At 38.2% G+C, this 22,600-nt stretch overlaps 1 protein-coding gene across 1 annotated transcript in view; it reads right to left on the reverse strand.

Moving 5' to 3' along the window:
- Positions 1-6,170: 6,170 nt before the first annotated feature.
- The window catches only part of PPM1E (protein phosphatase, Mg2+/Mn2+ dependent 1E), a 211,952-nt gene continuing 195,522 nt past the window's right edge, over positions 6,171-22,600 (reverse strand). The window contains exons 3-7 of the mRNA XM_004377867.3: positions 20,665-20,864; positions 16,900-17,088; positions 14,483-14,626; positions 14,148-14,241; positions 6,171-7,614 (exon numbers count right to left, since the gene is read on the reverse strand). Of these exons, the coding sequence (XP_004377924.1) occupies positions 6,557-7,614; positions 14,148-14,241; positions 14,483-14,626; positions 16,900-17,088; positions 20,665-20,864 (1,685 nt within the window). The 3' untranslated portion in view covers positions 6,171-6,556. The remainder of the gene's footprint in view (positions 7,615-14,147; positions 14,242-14,482; positions 14,627-16,899; positions 17,089-20,664; positions 20,865-22,600) is intronic.

A 22,600-nucleotide genomic window follows, 5' to 3' on the forward strand; every position in this document is an offset into this window, starting at 1 on the left:
TAAACTGAACAAAATGGCTCTATGATAACTTAGAAAATACTGCAATTTTCTAGAAAGTTTCTGTTAGTAGAAATAACATAATTAAATAGAGGCTTATCCTAGTAGTTATTACAATATACTGTGATGGAGTGTGGACCTACAGAGATTATAAAATAGTTGAGAAAGGAAGCCTTTATATACAAGGGTATTCAATACACAGGAAAATGTGTATTTGATACCTACGTACAGTGTTGGATAAATCAATATGTAAGGCCGGCAACATTCTCTGTGCATTTGAAAGTAATACATGTAGATCTCTACCTTATGCCCTGATAAACAGCATGCAAATGAATTTTGAGTAGGAAATGTTGATAAACTCTTTTACAGCCATAGGTCTCTGGGAGGGGTGTGTGTGTGAGGTAAAAATACGTATCACAAAGTATTTGCTGTTTCACCAGTCTTACGTGTACAGTTCAGTGACATTAATCACACTCACCTTGCTGTGCAACTCACCACTATCCATTTCCCAAAAAAATTTTTGTCCCTCCAAGCAGAAACCTAGTTACCCTAATAACTCCCCACTCCTCCTTCACCCATCCTCTGGTAACACTCATAAATGCATAACTCTGTGCATTTCCAGTTCTATGCATTTCATATAAATGGAATCATACAACATTTGTCCTTTGGTGTCTGACTTATTTCACTTAGCATAATGTTTTCAAGGTTTAACGATATCATAGCATGTATCAAAACTTCATTTCTCTTTATGGCTGAATAATATTCCATTGTATGTATATAGTACATTTTGTTCATCTGTTGATAGATACTTGGGTTATTTCCACCTCTTGTCTATTGTGACTAATGCTGTAATGGACATTTATGTACAAGTGTCTGCTTAAGTCTCTGCTTTCAAATCTTTGGGTATATATCTAGGAGTGGAATTGCCGGGTCATATGGTAATTCTACGTTTAACTTTTTGAGGAGCAGCTAGCTGCACCATTTTACCTTCAGCAGTGTACGAGGGTTCCAATTTCTCCACATCCTCACCAGCACTTGTTACAGTCCATTATTTCAGTAATAGCTGTCCTAGTAGGTATGAAGTGTTATTTCATTGTGGTTTAGATTTGCATTTCCCTAATGGCATAACGTTGAGTATCTTTTCATGTGCTTGTTGGCCATTGGTATATTTTCTTTGGTGAAATGTCTGTTCAAGTCCTTTACACATTTTTTAATTTTTTTTTTTCTTTTTGAGTTATGAGTTCTTTATATATTCTGGATATTAAACCCTTATCAAATATGATTTGCAAATATTTACTCCTACTCTTTGGGTTGTCTTTTCACTCTCTTGATAGTGTCCTTTTATTTACAAAATTTTTAAATTTTGATAAAGTCCAATTTTTCTATTTTTTCTATTATTATCTGTCTTTGGGGGCTCACTTATATCTTGTGTGTGTTCCTGCCTAGAGAAAAGATGTTCCGTGTGAAGTAAGTAGTTCTGTATTTCAGATGATTTTTTTCAAGTATAAATAACACTTCAAAATATCCCTTTGCTCCCATTCTCTCTGCTTTCACAAACCTCTTCAAATACATCATACTTAACAAAACTTCTCTTTTTGCCTCAATTCCTGCTTCCTGGGGTTCTAGATAAAGTCATGCTAAGTGCTGAATATAGAGAATTAGGAGTTTAAGATTGTTGTAAGCATGTTAGTTAAAAGGACTTAATAATGCAGTGTACTCCTCACTAGGTTTGTTTTTCAGATTTAATTCCATCGCTTATATCAAACCTCCCTTTAGATGCAGGTGTCTTGCTTTATTGGCTTCACTCCTGTCCCCCCACATTCTCCTGTCTCTTTGTGTCTCCTGGTTGCTCTCTTACAGCAATCCTCCAGATGATAGACTTTCAGCCACAGCTCACCTAAGTATTGTCTTTCTGAGGGGAAAAAGTCCTGAATGGTTGGGTTCAGAGTTTTAAGAATAATGCAGTTGAGAGAGATGAAGAGTCAACGCTGAGCCCTTGGCAGATCCTGTTCCTCTTCTATTTTGGGATACTAACCCCTCTATCTATCTCCATTCCCCACCTCTAATGAGGAGAAAATATATAAGCTGAAGTATATCTCTTCCAGATTTTCTGGGGAACATATTAGTTACAGCAGCTTTTAGCAAATTTTCTTTTTAAAATGTTCCTACTTTAAGAAAACTGCATCCTCAGGATTTTGTTTTCAATTATGAGGGAATCTGCCCTCATCTCAGTAGTAGATAACTTGCCTTTGAATAAAAAGACAATTTACTAATGGTTTTAAGTTGCTGGGTTTTATTAAGATATTGGCAAAATTTCAACATAGTCTTTACCTGAATGAACAGTTTTAATAAAATATGAAAGACCACTCATGATTACAACTGAACTCAAAAGTGAGCTGTAGAGCAGGTTTGTAGCTTGATAAATTCACTTGGTAAGGAATTATTTATTTCATCCGCTTCACTCCATAGGGAATTCTTTGCAGAGAAAAGTCATAAACAAGAGAACAAAGCCTGTCTCTCACCAAAGAGCACCTAGAGTAAGAGTTATCAGTGACGGATCTGTGGATTATCTAATACAGCAAAGTTTAATGTTAGAGTATTTCTTTTTTAAGAACAACTGCTAAGTCTGTCCAGAGTTCTTTATCCTATTTCACATTTTCTAATTAGTACAGTAAACAGTCTTGGAAACAGAAGATAAAATGCTGCTAGAGAAAATAACAAGGTAAAGAATTATTTTTCAACAGTTAACCATTTATCTGGAAAATAGGTGTAATACTGGCAGTGTCTTACTTTGTTTTGAAAAAGACATGTAACCGTTTCACAGGTCAGAACAGAAGAGTGGATATTTTTCCTGTAACATCACATGCTTTAAAAAGGTGAAAAAAAAAATCTTTCTTTTGCTAATTTATGATTCAGAGAAAAACTGCCCCAAATTGTGGTGTAAAATAAAACACTATAGTATCCCCTTTTATGGCCTTGTTTAAGTGAGAATGCTCATTGAGTGAACAAATTAGCTTTAAAAAATGAAAATAATTTAGATCACTTTCTCTCAAAGTCTCAGTGATGAGCCTTTGATGGGGAAAGAAATACTTGAACCACAGCAGTTTTATCTTTAACTGAACTTTATCATTTTCCTCTGCCCATTGCATGTTGCACTTCTCACTGGCACAGTGTTCCAACAATGGAGTGTTGTCATGAAAATGCAGTGTTGACACTATACCACTATAAATGTGGTCAGAATTAGACTTGGTGTTGACATTGACATGGTTCACATTATCCTTGGAAAAGGTGTTACTTTCAAGGATCCTCCTAGCTAAATTAAATGCAACAGTAACTTTAGTCTGACTAATTCGAGGATAATAGATGGCACTTCTAGGTAAAGAAAAGGTATATACATGTGTGTGTTTCCGCCCATCCTCTTTAATACAGACCTAAACGGGATTGATTAACAGCCCCGGCATTTGGTGCTGTAATGTTGCCTAATCTCAGGTATCCCTCAAAAGTACACATCTAGAAAGTGAACAAAGGAAACCTTTGAATCAGGAACTGACTCCCTTTGAAACTCACAGTGAATGTACAAGGAGTTTGTAATGACTTCAGTTGATGACTTGAAGTCTTTTCGCCTAACCAGTACTACACTCTCTTGTTTTTATGTGTGTTTTACTATTTCCTATTCTAACAAAACTTGTTTAGCAGGCAAACAGGTTGATGCAGATTATGTTAAATGGAAAAGGGGATAATACTGCAGCTCTTTAAGGACTGAGTGTAGAACTTTCACCATCACTAAATTACACAATGAATAAAAGTACAAAACACATAATTCACAGACTATACCTCAGCATTAACAGTTAATATATATAGATACTTTTATATCTGTCTAATTTTTACAGTCACCAGATACACCATCATTAAATACAAATTACAGAAATGTGTAGATACCATTAGAGGGGTACTTATTGCTTACATCAGCAAGCAGCAAATAAGGGCACAGGAGTTTGAACTGAAGGGAACTAATTGCTATCACCAGTGGCGTTAAGATATAACACTGCATTTCACAAAGCACTGCTTCTTATCTAGTTTATAGAATCAAGAGCAGCATATATCAGACCAATAACCACTACTTTAATATGTATTATAGGATTTTAAAGGACTTACCTTACAAATGGTATCTAACTATAGATATGCATGTTGTGAACAAATGAATAGTTGCTATTTTTTACAATATTGGTTTATAACTTGACCACAGTGGGACTACTTTGCTTTGTTTTCTAGAGGGCTAATGGTATGAGAAATGGAGTTAACACTGCTTATGTCGTCAGATCTACAAAAACCAGACCCTTAAAGATGTGGTCTGTGTTTGTCCTGGTTTCATCTGACCATTTTTTTTTCCCCACTGAAAAAGCCCATCACTGTACCTTTCATTCCTTTCACCTTGTTTATTCTGATCACAAACATTACCAATAGACAACTATAGAAAACTGAGAAATTTATTTTTACTTAGCCAAGTGCTTTGGACTAGAATGTGCACCGATATTCTGTTGCCTCTGTGTTCTTTTATCCTTAGATAATTTGACTTGAAACTGACACTGCACCTGATGGGTTGTTAACAAGATCTAGGCATCAGAGAATGACAGATGTGCATGAGGTCCAGGTGTGGGGGTAAAGCATCAGAATGATGAAAAGATCCTGGTACCGTAGTTGGAGCCACATTTACTCGCTCTTTTTCAGCCATATCACAAGACTTGAGAAAAGAAGAAACGGCTTCAAAGTTAAGAGAAAACAAATCTCTACTTACATCCAAATTTTTAAAGAAATAAAATCTGTAGATTAACAATCTGATCATTGCTAATATGAAGCTGTTTTTATTTATTAGTATAGATATACTGGCACCGAAAATATGCTGTAGTCACCTATGTTTTTAAAATCCAGGAATTTTAGTCCTCCATTATTTGTTTAGGGATCATAAAGCAATTGTAATATGATGTAGCTTGGAAACCCTATGGGGCAGTTCTATTCTGTCCTGTAGGGTTGCTATGAGTCAGAACCGACCGATGGTACCTAACAACAATGACAGTATGATATAAAAACATGATTAGGCAGTAGGTATTTTTCAGCAAGAGCATTTAGTGCATGAAAGTATGAGTGACCTTGATCATTACAGTAGGACGGTCTCTTTCCATTGGTATGGCTAGTCCATGCTTGACTAGGGGAAGTTAACAGGTCACCTGAAAACATTCATGATTCTCAGAGAACCAGAGGCTGCTTCACTACATGAACCTGATTATTAGTTTATTTGCTGTCTTTAGTTGAACATATGGTTTGGGTTTCAAACTGCAGAAATAGTAAAAGCAGACAATTTTAAAATATCAAATATAAATAAATACTGATATGAAAAAGACATGTCCTATGCAGTCTGAAGTTACATGTAGCAAAACTCCAGTGCATTCTCCATTCACAACTAAACAGAACCTGGGTCTCAGGAATCGGCAGTCTCCTTGGCTCATGGCCTCGAGACTCACTTTAGACAGTACTTTCAGCCTTTCTCACACTTATTATTTCACTCCTTTGGGTTTTAGAGAAGTTAAAACTAGCATGTTTCATTCTCTAAAGTCACTTTCATTTCATAGTAGTATATGCCTTTGCTGTCTGTGAACAAAAGAAGGGGGAGAGGGAACAGAAACAATAGAAATGCTATTTTTGTTTTTAAGTGGCAATTTGATTCTAATATATTTGTACCTGACATCATCTGCAGTAAGCCACTTTTTTTTCCTTTCCTGAGATGAAGGTACAGAGAAAAACACATTAGCATCATAGATTAAAACTAGTTGACAGCATTCCCCTAAAATGACAATAAAAATTCCTCCCAAAGCACCAAAACAGGTTATGAAACTTCCAGATAACTACAGCCCTAGGAAATACTTTTTTAATTCAAAAAATTTTTCATAATTCATCTTTTATGTTATAGAAAAAAAATCATTAAAACTTTGTGAGTATATACCACCCCACAAGTCTGAGATTATGACATTTTTCACTCGTTTTCTACTTTCATTGTTACCAGTTAAAACCTATATGGCTTTTAGTCTTTTACCTACCCAAAAAGGGTGGGGAGTTCCTTCACTGTCCCCAGGATTTAGGGGAACGTTTCTCGACTAAATTTAATTCTGCATTAAATTCTCCGTAGATACATTAGGCACATCAGACCAGATTTCACCTGTGTTGAAATTTCAACATTATTTATCCTGACTGAAATAAGCTAACTCGCAAGCTTCCACTAGTGATGTGAAGGGGTGTGTTGGAGGGGAGAGGGTTGTATGTAGGTGTGGAGACACATCACAGGGATCTGTTGTATAATTTTGGTAGTGAAATCGCAAATACTTTTTTTTTAAGATTAAAAACACTGTACTTTGAGTTTCCTAGAGATCTATTTACATGTAAGAATTGAGCCATCCATGGATTCATAATGAAGCACGTATGTTTCAGAAATGTCTACCTTGTTTCTACTCTGATGGTGGTGTTTTTATTGGGGAGAGCTAGCTAGCCTACTTTAAAGAAAAAAGTGTTATATTTTATAGCTCCAGGGAAGATCTGAGTATGGGATATCATTACTCTTTCTGAGCTTCATCATGTTCTCACTGTATCCTTTCCAACTATTTTGCCTCCATGGCAGAGAACTTCCTAATATCCTATTTCTCTTCCCACTTCGAATAAGTGAGGACAGGCTAGTGCCTGTTTTGTGGGAAAGCTCCCGAGCAGAGAGAAATGAATAAAACTTTGCATTAAGCCTGAATCCGTGCCGCCTCTTTGAGTAATGGTGGCGTAAATGAGACAATCTAGAAACCCTCTTTCCCAGGGATTTGAACTGTTCGTTTTCCAACCTAGAACAGGCAGGAGACAAGCTCTCCATTCTGTGTATCTGCTGCCCTGTTGAACCCAAATTAAAAGAAGTGGGAAACTCTCCAGCACCACTCCATTCAGGCAATGATGATTGAACTGATATTTTCTCCATCATTAACTCATTAATAAAATTTGCTTTCTTTGGTGCACCAGGACCAAACACCTCAACTGGCGGCAAAAACTGGGCACTGTGAGGTTTGCTTGCTTCTATCTGTGTGAGATCTAGGTAGCCTGGGTCTTCCAGCACGTTGATTTGGGACCCTGGGCTCAGGCTAGTTCTATCAGTGAATGAATCCACACGCCCATCATAGCCTAGATCGGCTGGTGCTGAGCACTGGTGCTGAGGCCAAGGGCGTTTGCACTCTCCATGATTTTCCTTATCATCCCCACCATCTTCTTGCCCTCCTTGAAAAGAGTTCTCTGTCCAATCTGATTCCTCACTAACATTTACAGCTTTGTTCATGTCCCTCAGGAATACCACAATAACAGTGATGTTATCACTTGACCCTGCATCACGAGCTGATGCCACTAATTTATGGGCAACCATGCTGCTGTCTCCATTATTCTCCTTCAAGTGGTCAGATACAACTTTCACCGCCTCATCTGGGTTCACAGTGTCATAGAAGCCATCACAGGCCAGAATGAGGTAGTCTTCAGTCCCATCCAAAACAGTAGAGGCAGAGTCTGCATCCCCACAGATATATGGCTTATGTTCAGCATCCCCTGTGTGAATTAGAAAGTAGGGATATCACTGGTTAGAGTTTTGGTTTACCTTGCTTTCTAAGATTGTTTACAGTTAATATGATGCTGATCACATGTTATCTGAATTTATTGGAAAAAATTTATAAACTAGCTTTACACCAAATACTTGAATTCCCTGTTAATTAGATGCTGCTTACTCCTTACTCTCAGTTAAATAATTATCAGTCACTGGGCAGAATTCTTTATCTAGGTTAGACTCTGAATCTTGTGCTCTAGGTATGCTTTTAGGCTTAGCTGATCATGACAACAAATAATGTCAAATCTAAATTCGTTGCTGTACTGAAAAATTCAGTCCTGTGTGGGAAAACTTTGTTGATTTAATAGATCTGTTCTTCTACGGATGGTTAGGTTTGATTTAGTCCTGGCGGCACAGTAGTTAAGAGCTCAGGCTGCTAACAAAAAAGGTCGGCAGTTTGAATCCACCAGCTGCTCCTTGGAAACCCTGTGGGGCAGTTCTTCTGTCTTATAGGGTCACTATGAGTTGGAGTTGACTCAATGGCAACGAGTTTAGCTTCGATTTAACTGAGGTTTGAGGACAAGTCTGTATTGGAAAAACAAACCAAAGTTGTGATCATTCTGTTTATTAAACACTTAATTTTTGTTCTGTCCTTGTTTAGAAATCAGTAGCTTCACGATAGGAATTTTGCAGAAAGTTTGAGTTACAGGGTACTTTAAAAAAAATCATCAATTCCAACTCCCTCAAGCCAGGAAAAGTCATGTGGCTGATCCAGGGTCTCCCATGAGAGAACTAGAATGCAGGTCTCTTGGTCCCCAGTGCGGTTGCTTTCTGCTTTTTAACGCTGCTTTACTTGTAACTTCTAGAGGACAGACATAAAATGTATGTCCATTTTCTCCTTATCTTCTTGCTTTTTTTTCATATGTCTGTGATCATCTCCACTGTCTTCTTGTCTTTATTGCTATTGTTCATTCCCCTACTTAAGATTAACTATGAAAACCCTCAAGGCCCTATTGGACTTTTATTTCTCTCTTTCCTTGCTTAGCTCATCCACTCAGAATGACATTTGATCTAGGCCTTGAAGGAGAAGTCAGTTATGCTAGGCAGAGAAAGCCCTCAGTTGAGGGAACAACATAAGCAAAGACACAGAAAACTTGCTTGTTAGAGAGTAATGTGGCTAGAGTGTAGGGTACTTGGAGTGGAAAGGAACTGGAGATTTGGGCCCACGCTAAGCCAGGTTTCTATCACCAGACTATTGAGAAAGTTGATAATCTACAATGCGTTTTGGAACTTTCGGGTCCAGAGCACTTCAAGATCCATTTATTGTTTTCCCTTAGTTAGCAGGAGAGAGCCTAGCAAAAGGATCCTTAGCCTATGTAGTAACCAGATAGCTAATGACCACAACAAAGGAACACCAGTTCACTTCTTTGCATCCAAAACAATGTACTGAGATTAGGATATCACAATTCACTGGCAAACGAGTGAAAAAAAATCAGGTATTTACAAAATGCTTTATCATTTGTAAAATAATGGCATACAGACTAGTGGCCCTTTCACTTGCTACCTGCATAACCCTCATCAATTTCTACCCTTTCCATTGCAGTAAAACTGAACTTTTTGATAGGGGAAAATAAAATGAAGATAAATATACCTACTTAAGTGACATTTCTGATATCTGTTATAGGTGCTCTCCTACCCAAATAAGGTTTCTCTCCAACATTTTGCATCCCTGTTTAATCCTCAAACAGGCCTAGAAGGCTCGATAGGAACCCCGTGGATAACTCTGCTAGAACCAAAGTGAGCCACAAGCCTATCCAGCAAATCGCTAGTATACTCAGAACAGCAGATAGTTATTTAATATAATTACTTGGGTTATTATATCTTTCAGATAAGAAACTAGTCTTTTGACCCTATAAATTTCTCAGCTTCTCTCCTTCCATTCTCAACCTATAACCCTCTTGTCCCATATCTAGGTTCTTCATTGTTTTCTGCAGCAGCCAGAACCATCTTCCTCAAGTATGGTTTTAATATCATCAACTTCACTTCTATACTATGATGCCTCCCAGTAGCCTTTTAGAGCTAATGAAATGTCCAATCATGGTATTCAGTGTCCCCCACCAATCTATTTTACTAAGTTTTCCCATCCCCTACTCTACCTGACTATTATTATCATCATTATTATTTTCTGAATTCCAGCTATAAAAATAAATGTGATCTGAGTCATACTGTTCCCAAAAATCTTGTTTTAGTGCTTCAATTAAAAGGCTACTGCAACTGTTACTTGGAGCAGAACATACAAAGATTTGCACTGAGAAAATGCTGCCAAAATTCTGGCTTTTCACCTGCTCTGCTGTTGGGTGTCAAATTCATGACATTTCGCCCCCAAATTTGGTAGGAGGGCATGAATATCCATTTCATGATAGAAATGGCAACATCCTTTTGTCTTCGGCCTCCTCTCTCCATATGCTAGGAAACATGCCTCTGTCAACTTCGGATCATAAATCTGAAGGACTTGTGGGAAAAAACAATTGAAAAGCTTTTCATCTTTAAAGCTTTAAGTGTCATTTATTTCCTAAGTACAATTGAACTATGTTCAGGAGTCCTTCGTTTTGTCCCTACTTAGCCCGTATTTTATTCTGTGGGGTTTCTAAGTCTTTTTCACATTCCTCAGTTCCCTCATCCAATTAAACTCCTGGGATTTGGTTTAAAAAAAAAAACAAAAACGAAAAAAAAACCATTGCTGTCGAGTCAATTCCGACTCACAGCCAGAGTAGAACTCTTCCGTAGAGTTTCCAACGAGCGCCTGGTAGATTCAAACTGCCAACCTTTGGTTAGCAGCCATAGCACTTAACCACTATGCCACCAGGGTTTCCAATAGCCTAATTTCTTATTTTAAAGAAAATAAAGTTTATCAGGTCTGAATTCCCTCCATTTCGCCCCCCCGCCCTTTTTTTTTTGAATTTGTAGAGATGCATCTGTATCAGCTACCGTTTTCTCAGAGGAAGAGGTGTCCCTTTCCCTCCCCAAAGCTACCTGCGCTGTTGGTCCTGTCTCCCTAGGACTGGCTTCTCGCGCTCATCTTCAATTTCTTCTCTGCGTGCCCCCTTTTATCCTACAAATATGCTCTGATCTGAAATCTCCTCATCCTAAAAACACAAACAGTAAGAGCAGCTCTTTCCCAAATCAGCTTTTCCCTCAAGCCACCACACTATTTCCCTCCTTTCCTTCACCACCAAGCAGCCCAAGAAACGAAATCTATATCCAGGTATATAAATCAGTTATTGCCCCTTCTCCCTTGCCTGTTTTTTCCACCCACTAATCTAAAACATTTCTCTCAAATGTCACCAACTATTTCCTAATTTCAGAATCCCAGGTCATTTTTTTAACCTATATCATGGCCTTTACAGCAGTTGACACTGTTGACTCCTGACAACCTTTCTTCACTTATGATACCCCGCTTCTATGTCTGATCACTTCTTCATAGGCTCCTCCATTTAATAAGAGTGAATCATTGTGTGCGAGGCACAGTTCTAAGTGTGTTGCATGTATTGTCCATTTAATACTCTCAAAAACTCCATGAGTTAGGTACTATTATTATTCCCACTTTATAAAGGTGCAAATAGACACAGGGAAGTTAAGTAAATTTTCAAGACCCACAGCTTGTAAAGTGGCAGAGACAATACAAACCCAGGGAATCTGACTCCACTATCTTCTTCTTCCTTAAATAATGGGTCTCATCCTTGGCCTCTCCTCACAGTACTTACTCTGCCTGGGCAATATCACCCATGCCTGTAGTTTCAACTACTATATATATATATCACTTCACAGCTTGCTAATATCATTGCCAAAATAGGATGAGTTCCCAAATCTCTATCTCCAACCCAGAACTCTTTGCTAAGCTCCAGATCTATATTTTCAACTGCATATAATTTCTTCTAAGACATCTCATGGGTACCTATATTCTGGTTATACATTATATCCAAACTGAACTCCTTAGCTGCCCTCCTTTCCATCCCCTAAACTACTCCTCCTTTATTACAAAACTAGTCATGTGACTCAGAAACCTGGAAGTTAGCTTTCCTTGTCTCCCACAACCTGACAATTTCTGTCTTAGCAGTTTATACCCTTTCAGTCACAGCCTCCTAAATGATCTCCCATTCAGGCTCCTTCTACTCTAGTCCAACTTCCAGACCTCACTACAGGTATCTTTATAAACACAAACCTGATTATACAGCCCCTCTGTGCCGTTTGTGGTTAGCTGCCATCAGGTCACTTGTGGTTAGCTGCCAGTAAGTTGGCCCCTGACTCATGGCAACCCCACGTGTTACAGAGTAGAACTGCTCAATAGAGTTTTCTTGGCTGTAATCTTTACCGAAGCAGTTTGCCAGGCCTTTCTTCTGCCTGCACTACTTAGCCTTGCATATAAGACCTTTCACAGTCTGGTGCCAATACTTTGAATTTCTTACCACTTCCATCCTCTGCTCTGGCCTCCTGCATTTGTTGCTGTTGCTAAAACATACCATGCTCTTTAAAACCCTCATGTATCTGCATACCCCTCTACCTGGAATTTCCTTCCCCAAACAGTATCCTTCACATCCAACTCAAGTCACTTTGTCTATGAAGTCTCCCTTATTTTCTCTTCAGTTATCACTTACTTAAGGACATTGTTCCTCTGCTTTGATTTTTCCTTGTCTGGGCTGTATTTTTAGATGCAAGAAAAGGCAAGTACCTTCTAGTAAGTTGGTTCTGTGACTAGTATTAAAGATACCCCTCAACACTCTTACAAAGACTTCCAGGTAAGATCAGGAGAAAGAGGACTTTGGTGTTATAAAAAATAATTGTATACAGAGGTATATTTTAGAAGAGAGAAAGTTCCCTTTTTGGCCTTATTCCAAAGTTCATGATAACTCCCTCAGTCTAAGGTAAAGTTGACTCAATTTTTCAGGAGGTATTTGTAGAATCTTGTAGAATATTTTAACTTTCTATTTCTCTTTTGGCCTTCTGCTGCTCATATTTGGGCCACTTCACAGCTTGCCAGCACCTTCCCAATGAGTGGGAGGAACTCAAATCAGTGGTGAAACTAAATCAATCCTTTAAGATTTTGTTAACGTTCTGGAATTTGTTGATAATAACAAATTAAATTCGGAGATTAGATGTGAACTCCATTTATCCATGTTATCCCTATATCCAATTACTTCATCTTTTTAGTGAGGCAAGGATTAAGTACTGCAGCACGTATGCATGTCACTCATATAGACACACATATTGATTTATTCTTTTAAAAAAAATCAGGAAGTGAAACTAAGCCACGAAGCCCAAAATAATAAACCCAGAGCCCAAAGTGAGCCAAAGATAGAAACAGTACTTTAGCCCAATTCTTTGAATTCATACCCTTGCACTTTGTTCAATCAGCTTAGCTGTTTAGAAGTTTTAAACAGTTTCACTGACCTCTTTCATTTGAAGGATTTAGGTCCTGGGAAATAGGTTCATTGAAACCCCAGGATTATCTGGCAAATTACTGTATTGTTGTTGTTGGGTGCCGTTGAGTCGATTCCAACTCATAGCAACCCCATGTGACAGAGTAGAACTGCCCCATAGGGTTTTCTTGGCTGTAATCTTAACAGAAGCAGATCATCAACTCTTACTCCTGCAGAGCCACTGGGTAGGTTCGAACTGCCAACCTGTTAGTTTACAGCGGAGCGCTTAACCATTGCTCACTGGGGCTCCTTAATTGCTGTATTACACAAATAGAAAATAGTTTTCATTTAAAAAGCAAAAATTTTTTTCTATGAATTTATTCTCTGTCATTTATGTCATTTTAAAAATCATTTAAAATTTTAAAGATATAAGCAAGGTAAAATACGGGGAGAGCCTTCCATGCTCTGGGAAATGCTGATTTAATCTAGCCGTGACCCAAAGTAGAATGAGATAAGGATCACTGTGGTTTTAAGCAGATTTATGTACCAAAGATTAAAGGCTTCTATTACCAGTTGGGAGCCCTGGTGGCACAGTGGTTAAGAGCTCGGCTGTTAACCAAAAGGTTGGCAGTTTGAATCCATCAGCTGCTCCTTGGAAACCCTATGGGGCAGTTGTATTCTGTCCTGTAGGGTCGCTATGAGTCAGAATTGACTCAACGGCAATGGGTTTGGTTGGTTTTATTACTAGTTGGAGACCTGGTTGGCGCAGTTAACATGCTGTAACCTTTTGGTTAGAAAGGTTGGTGGTTTGAGTCCAGAGGTGCCTCGGAAGAAAAGCCTGGCAATTTGCTTCCAAAAAATCTGCCATTGAAAACCTTATGAAGCACAGTTCTACTCTGACATACATGGGGTCACTATGAGTCAGAATCGACTTGATGGCAACTGGTAATAATTACCAAATAGCTAATTAAGTCAAATAATTATAAGAGGCATTCTCTAATTGTTATTTTTAAAAATAATAATAAGCATGCTGATAATCCCTAGTTGTATCAGAGTTAATATAAGTTAGTGAGCTAGAAGAGGGCAGTTTGGAGAAACAAAAATGGGTTTGTTTTTCCTACCAATAGCTCTGGAGACAGAGAGACTTCCATTCACCCTCCAAGCACCAAACCAGACTACGCAACCTCCGAGGGCCTCAATTCGCTGCTTTTCATCCTAAACGGCAATGCAATAAAAAGAAGCAAATAACTGGAATCAGGATTTATTCATCTACTTTACAGTAAATGATAAGTACAATACTCAGCAGCTTCCTGAAAAGGTTCCTTTTATTTTTCCTTTGGAAGGTGAGGATAGTTGCTGAGATGATAGCGATAATTATCAAAATTGAGTGAATCCTAATTAATAACTAGAAAACTACCTTTATGGCATGTGCCCCAACAGGACAGACCATACTTACCTCTCTGTCTGGTTTGTGTGGCTTCATTAGTTCAACAGCTTGGCCCTTTCTCACAAGCATAACCTGGGAATCACCCACCCAGGCCACGTGTAGCATGTTGCCTCTGATAAAAGTCACCACTCCTGTGGTCCCACATCTTAAGCTCTGAAAATAGTTCAGATAAAACTAGAGTCAAGATAGACACCAAATTTTCATTTAAAAGCAGTTTATAGTTAATAGAAACTCTTCAGTCAGGAGCTGGTCTATTAATGCAATTTCACAAGCAGCAATTCATATTTTTCAATGCATTTTCGTATGTATGTGTGTTTTTATGTGTACGTGCACACATAAATCCACCTGATCTATAAGGTATGTGAGGCAGGAACATACAGATAAGAAAAGTATAGCATATTCCTGAAACTATGGCCCCGGATGCTCTGCTAACCCAGAACTGAAACCATTCCCGAAGCCCACTTTTCAGACAAAGATTAGACAGGTCTATAAAACAAAAGTTAATACACATGAGGAACGTGCTTCTTAATTCAGTCAAATATATGAGACCAAATGGGTAGCTCCTCTCCAAAAGCAGGATAAGAAGGCAGGAAGGGGACAGGAACTGGACAAATGGACACAGGGAAACTGAGGTGGAAAGGGGGAACGTGCTGTCACATTGTGGGGATTGCAACCAGTGTCACAAAACAATATGTGTATAAATTTTTGAATGAGAAATTGAGCTGTAAACTTTCACCTAAAGCACAATTAAAAAAAAAAAAAAAGGCGGGTTACATGATTAGCACATATAACAGAAGTGGTTATTTTTCGTCTTAGTCCAGTGCTAAATCCACTATATCAGTCCTTGAAGAGTTCCATGTTATTGTTTCCGTTTTGTTACTGACCTACTGTATGGTCGGGGGGGAAAGTCCTAGCTTTACAGTCAATATAATAAAAAACATCTGATATAGAACAAATGCTCTAATGCTCTGGATATTAAGATAGGAGCCAGTAGATAACATACATTCCCTGGAGAGCTATGATGCTTATACCTTTTTTAAAAAGTCCTCTCTACAATATTTTTAGAGGCCTTTGCTTTTTGAACATTGCACAAAGGACTAAGAGCCTGGAATTTCACTGCAATAGCTCAGTACCACTGTACTTTAAGTTCTTGATACTACTATACTAACTGTACTAAAATGACATCTCCATTTGACATGAGTCACCACCAAATGATCATGACTTTCTGTTACTAAGGACCTGGCCTAAATTAGAACCAGTGCGTCAAGGATGGTAAAAGGCCCCTAGTGAGAAAAACAACTTCTCATTTTCCCTATATGGGGAAAGTTTGTTATAAATCCACACCCACCAATAAAATGTCTTCCCACACAGAACATTCAAAAACTCAGCCCCCTGGAATACATGATAAAGACACTTCAGTGCATATGCCCTAGAGAGAACAGGAGGCAGAGCTGCTTTACAACAGGAATAGCTGCTTGCTTCCCAGCAGTTGGCAGCACGTGGAAGCACAAGAAGGAGAAAAGTAACTGAGACAAGCCTAAATTACTTAAGACCGTAGAGAACTATTGGCAGAACTGAGAGACACCAAGATCATAGACAAAGCAAATGAAGTTAACATGGTCAGAAAAAAGCCATAGTTTTGAGGACCCAGAGAAGAGAGAGTAGGGCAGAGGATGAAGACAAAGTGACTCTTAGTTTCCATGTCGGTGATTACAGGTCACATATCAGGGGCCAGGTCTTTCCTCATTCATCAGGATGAAAGCCAGCATCTCAACACAGGCAGAGCCAAGCAGAGTGCTGGCCCTCAAGAGACCCTGGGAGGGTCTGAGGTTAAGAACTTTGTCTTGTTTTCTAGCCCCACCTCTATATGTGGACTCTAGTGGTTACTGTTGTTGAATTTGCATATTAATCCAAACTTGGAACCCAAAAGGACAAAAAAAAAAAAGACATAGAGCGTTTCCTTTGCTTAGTCCCAAATAGTTCTGAATTACTGTTTCATTAATCCCAAGGCCCACTATATTGCTTCGTAGCATAACTAACTATGAGATCAAAGAAATGAATCAGATGATGACCCTGTTCTACAAGTACATCTCAAGAGGAGTTAATGTTTAAGTCATAGGGCAGGAGTCTTATTTTCTCTATGTATATAACATTCTATAATTAATTTTTTAAAATTTTCTTTCTATTGGTCACCAGTTAAAAATCCAATATATAGTACTGTAGTTAATTATATACCAATACCCAGAATGATTAATTAAATTAAAATCTTTCTTTTAGATCTTAATATAGAGTCCCTGTCATTCTTTCAGAGTAGAAGAGAACTTAAAAGAATACCTGCCCAGAAAGAGAAAATCCAAAATAGCCCTTTAACCACAGACCAAGTTCAGCTAGGCTAGTGCATGGGAATTTATGAGAAGACAGCATACCTCCCTGGCTGCTTTCTGCACAAACCGCTCATCAGTGACCCGGAAGGCCCGGCACAGGGCCTCAGCAGGATCATGGGGAAATATCTCCTGACGGACTAAATTAACGTGGAGGTGAATGGAGGCATAGATAGCAGCATCCACTCCACCATGGCCATCAAACACTGCAAAGTAAGCTTGTTCTTCCTGGTCCTGTTAATAGAAACACAGCAAACAGTTAATGGAGTTAGGTAGTGCATGAGGCAAATGAGTGAATCCCCTGGAAACAGTTGCCCATCTTCCTTCACTGCACTTGCCACCCAGATGATGAGACTAGTAATGTTTCCTTTTTCTGACATGCTTGATCAACCACTGAAATACCTGCAATATTAGGGCATCTGTGTTTACACACCAGAACACTGGAACACATCATGCCCAATTAGCTCAGGCTGAAGTGCCCTCTCTCTGTGAAAGTTGCTGTCTTGTGCCATGGAAACCATCCACATATACTTGCTTCAAAATTGCTGTTACAAGTGGAGAGGTAGGGGGAAGAAAAGAGAAGGTATGAGGAGGAATTGAGCAGAACTTCTGGATTGAGTACTTTTTTCAAAATGCAAGTACTGTAATAATAAAATTAGAATCCGAGAACAATAGGAAATAATTTGCCTTCCAGCACAAGGCCAATTATGTTCAGGTTTTTAAAAATACATAGAGCTGTGAAAGCATACACATACTTCCAAACCATTCATGGTCACATTGATCTTCTCACCATAAATAGCACAGAGTCTAGCTAACTAGTTAACCAAACTTGAATCACATCAGATGTCCGAATGCCTGAGTGGTGGATATTTTGTCTCATCCCATGATCCATGATTTGGCTTCACACTTCCTTGCCCACCCACTTCCTGAAGTTCAAAGGCAACTACTCGAGGAGGGTCTTCCTAGCCTTTGCTTTGTCTTGACAGAGGAGTCCTAATTATAAGGTTACATTTAAACCATCAAGTACAGGCAGTCCCCGGGTTACAAATGAGATCCATTCCCAACTGTGTCTTTGAGAATTTGTAGGTAAGTCGGAACAGGTGCATAGGGGCTAGAAACCTTTTCAGTGATGTAAAAACTGCATGTGCAGCAAGTGAAGGTGATTGTGATGAAGAATTTACCAGTAGGGGTTGGTTCAGTCATTTCAAAGTGAGGGCAGATTTACAGAATATTAAAGGGAAGGTATGAGTTGTTCGACATAACCCAGGGAATGCCTGTAGTTTGCTTCTTCATCGTCAACTCAAGTGTTTAAATACCAGATCTACCTCATGTAGGAGATGTGTGACTCACTGGTTGCTCACTGAGTCTGGGCTTCTGTTAGGCAACAGTATGTAATGATTTATTTGCAAGTCTTTTTATTTATTTTTACTTGGGCTCTAGGAGCCCTGGAGGATCCGGACCCTGTCATTGATTCTTAAGCAAATCATTTCATTTTCTTGTGCCTGTTTTCTCATCTGTTAGATAGAGATGAGGTGCTGTCTCACAGGGGATTGGAAGGACTACTAAAACACCAGGTAGATCTATGCTTTGAAAAGTTCTTTTCAAAGACTGTACTACATTTACACAAGTATCAAATATAAATATCCATAGAGTAATAATAACACCCAAATATAATGAAATCTATACCTAATACAAGGAGCCCGGATGGTGCAGTAGTTAAGCACTTGTCTGCTAATTGAAAAGTTAGTTGGCAGTTCAAACCCACCCAGAGGCTCTGTAGGAGAAAGACCTTGTGATCTGCTCCCATAAAGATTACAGCGTAGCAAACACTATGGGGCAGTTCTCCTCTGTCACATGGGTTCAGTATGAGCTGAAATCAACTAAGTGGCACCTGACAACAACAATAACTAATGCAGGCATTATAACTAGTTAATTTTGCAATTTAATCAACACCATCTATAAGTGCCATTGAAGATTAACTGATAGAACTGTCTAGAGAGTCCTGGTATGTGGAAATTCTACGGACGCAGTACTCATTTTTAAACAACTCAACTGGGCAGGACGGGTGAAAATTAAAAAATAGTATCACATCCAAGTAGGTTTTAAATACTGAGGGAGCTGATGTAGTATCACAAAGAGGGAGGGGGCAATTAATAGCTTTATGGGGGCAAGAGAATGTAACTTTAAGCAAGATTGGTGGGGAGATTCTTAAACTATATTGCACCAGACAAAGCAGAAAGGAGCTATAACTTCCTTTTAAAAAAAATTTTTTTACTGATTATTTAAAGATAATTTATGTTTATTTGGAGTAACAGAAAAGCGTAAAATAGGAAATATCACCTATAATCTCACCAGCCACAGATAGTCATATATATATATATATTTTTTTAAATAAAATTAGGATCATCCTGTATATAAAATTTTATATCCTGCTTTTTGTTATTTACCGTATCATTAGCATTTTCGCATGTTATTAAGTATTATTCAGACATTATTTTAAGTGTGTATATGATATACATCTTATAGTTACCATTCCCTTTTTTAATGATTTAAACCATTTCTAATTTTTATTATTATAACTGTATAAAACATTCATCAGACAAAACATATATGTAAGACTTTTCTGCATTTCTATTTCCTTACCATAATTAAAAGTGAAATTACCAGATCAAAGGGCATGACATTTTACAAAATTTATAAATATGTATTGCCAAATTGCCCTCAAAGCCTGTTTAATTATAGCAGGGTGCTCCTGAGTTAGGCCTTTGGGCTGATTTTGAAATGAGGAAGTAAAAGGAAAAACCACCCAAGTCAATAAACAGCAGTAATGAGTATCATCTTCAAGTGGCTATAGTGATATAAGGATTGCTTATCATTCAGTGGCCTTTTGGGTTATATTTGCATGGAGATGGTAACCTTTGAAAACAAAGATATCGCTGATCTGTCTTTATAACAAGCACCAATTACCTACCCACCATCATCTCTGCTGATGAGACCTTAACAGCTAAAATTTAAATTTAGCGCTAAATGAAGGACATGTTGTGCTTTGTAAAAATTACTACACTAATTTTTAAGTTATGGACTTGAGTGAAGAAAAGAGGTAAGTGACAGGGAAAGGAAACAAACCTATCTTTGTTTGCATTAACAGAATACATTTAATAGAAAAAGCAGACAAAGGTAACAAGAAAATGGTTATTAAACTGACAAAGCTCATATGGGATCCAATCTGTCAGTCAGAGAGATTCATGAAATGTAATTGCAGCTACTTTCCTATCTTAGAGACCAAGAATTTAAAAAGAAAATCACATAAAATCAGAAAACTATCTCAGCCTTAAACTCATTCTTTTATGTTTGTGTTTTATGTTGCTTTAGCAGCATAGCAATGTGGGAACTTAATAAGCACCATTTGATTATACTATAGAAATAGGTTCCTTGAAAAATAGCTTTATTGAGATATAATAATTTCCTTTTTTGCTTATTTTATAGACTATCTCTGGAAGGTTACACACGAAACTGGTAACTTTCTTTGCCTTCATGGAGGGGAACTGAATGTCCGGGAGACAAGGAGAGGAGATTTTTTTCCCGCCAATTTTGAACCATGTGAACGCATTATCTATTCAAAATAACATATAAAATAAGTATTCCTTTTCTGTTGTCTAACATAAGCAAATCTGTGCCACTTAGCTATTAGCCCTCCTCTAACCAATCAGCGATACTATTAGAAAGATATTAGAAGTTCTTTTCTAGCAGGTCCATGAAGTTTTTTGTTTTGTTTTTTAAACTCACTGACTCTCTGGAAGTGCCCTTTACCTCTAGGTTGAAGAGCATATTAAAGTCAGGAATGCAGACATGTTTGTCCTCCATTTTCCTGCGCATGTTTTTGATGGCATGAATTGACGTCTCATAGTAGAGCTGAGGTCTCCTGCGGAGAGGGAAGTCTTTCACCCAACTGCAGCAAATCTCGTGTAGTTTGCTGAAGACAGAACGGACCAATTTCACTGTCTCGATCTCTGTAAAAGAAACACAGAAACCCCCAATGAAGAGCCTTGCAAAATGGCGTTTCACTTGCCTGCTTGGTAAAGACAGAAGTAGGTCATCTTAGTCAAGCTCCTCTTTAATAGAAGGAATTAGTCCTTCACAAGAGAAATGAAATGCTGCTTCTGAAGAGAGAAAATGACAGCTAATCTAGTAGAAAAGCATCAGTAGGCACCTGCCACTAAGATATCCTTATGTCATGAGGAGAAAACCTCTGGCCAGAGCTGGATCTAGTCCTGGGCTTGATTTCTTCCAATCTAGGAGGATACTGCTCTCTAGCTCAGAGCACGGATTCCCTTTTGGTTGGCTGCCATGGTTATCAACTGGAGAGCCAAGCCTCCTATGTTTAGAAGAACCACTGAGACGTGAGCAGTGGTTATCCAGCTAATTGGAGTATGGAAGGCCTATGAAAACAGATAATTTCAAACTACAGGAATAAGAAGAGTTTACCTTGATTGCCATTTGTCTTAGTCTTTTCCTGGCTTCTTCCTTTACCTCCAATTCCCTAACTCTTCTCTGTCCTCTAACTGATCATACTTTGAAACCGAATTACATATTTTTGTAAATTGATGTATTTGTTTATTAAAGTTTTATGCTACTTGTCAGCAAGTTGAAATTTTTATATTTCTCTAAGGAAAAAAAAAGTTACTTAAATTTCTTTCTACATGTGACCCTGGATAGAAAGAAGGATAGCAATCGGAGCAACACTAGTAGGATTCTTCACCCTAGACTAGTGAGACTATTATTGAGTTATTAAGCAGAGTAGCAGATGACTTCTGAGGCAAACTTATTCTTAAGTTGGATGGACTGATGTGTAAGCCTTTTAAGCAACACTGACAGCAGGGGGGCTTGAATTTATTGAAGAGATTGTATCTTACATCATTTAGCCCTCCACTCAATTTGTACTCCACTCAAGTCACAGCTGTTGAAATAACCAAGGGGGAGATGAGGCTTTCTCAGGCCAGTATTTTAGAGATTCCTCTTACCTCCAATGTAAAAAATATAGAAATCTCTAAATTTTTAAAAAAATTTTTTTACTTTACTAAAAGAGGAAGACCCTCAATGAGATGGATTGACACAGTGGCTGCAAAATGGGCTCAAGCATAACAATGACTGTGAGGATGGCACAGGACCGGGCAGTGTTTGTTCTGTTGTATATAGGGTCTCTATGAGGTGGAACCAACTCGATGGCACCTAACAACAACAAATGAGATATAACCTGACAGCCTGAGGAAATATCTGCCAGATGGGCAATGGCTGCACATACCTCTTCCAATCCAGAACACAAATCCCAAGGAGGAGAGACTATATGTTCTAGAACAGCCTAGGAAGTTGGATTCCCATTTTCTATTCATTCCCAGCCAGGCCTTGACCTTGATCTGTGACAATCACCTATTTCCTTAATCAAAATTCTTGGAGAAATGATTACATTCAGAGGGCTGCTCTCAAGGTTTTTGTTGTCTTTTTTTTCCTCCCCATTAACCAAGAACAGGGTGGTAAACCATGTTTTGTGGCTTTGTCTCTCTTAATATTTTTGTATAACTGAGAATCAGGGCTACACTGAAAGAGAAGAGAAGTTCAGAGAACAAATACAGCCTGAGGAGGTATGTAAATGAGGGAAACTGAGGCCAATAACCCAACATTTTGATTGTTTTGATCAACACCTTTTTGTTTTGTTTTGGTTTTTGGGTTTTTTTTTTTTTTTTTTTTT

This window comes from Trichechus manatus, unplaced genomic scaffold (assembly GCF_000243295.1).
Source record: "Trichechus manatus latirostris isolate Lorelei unplaced genomic scaffold, TriManLat1.0 scaffold00054, whole genome shotgun sequence".
Classification (NCBI taxonomy): domain Eukaryota; kingdom Metazoa; phylum Chordata; class Mammalia; order Sirenia; family Trichechidae; genus Trichechus; species Trichechus manatus.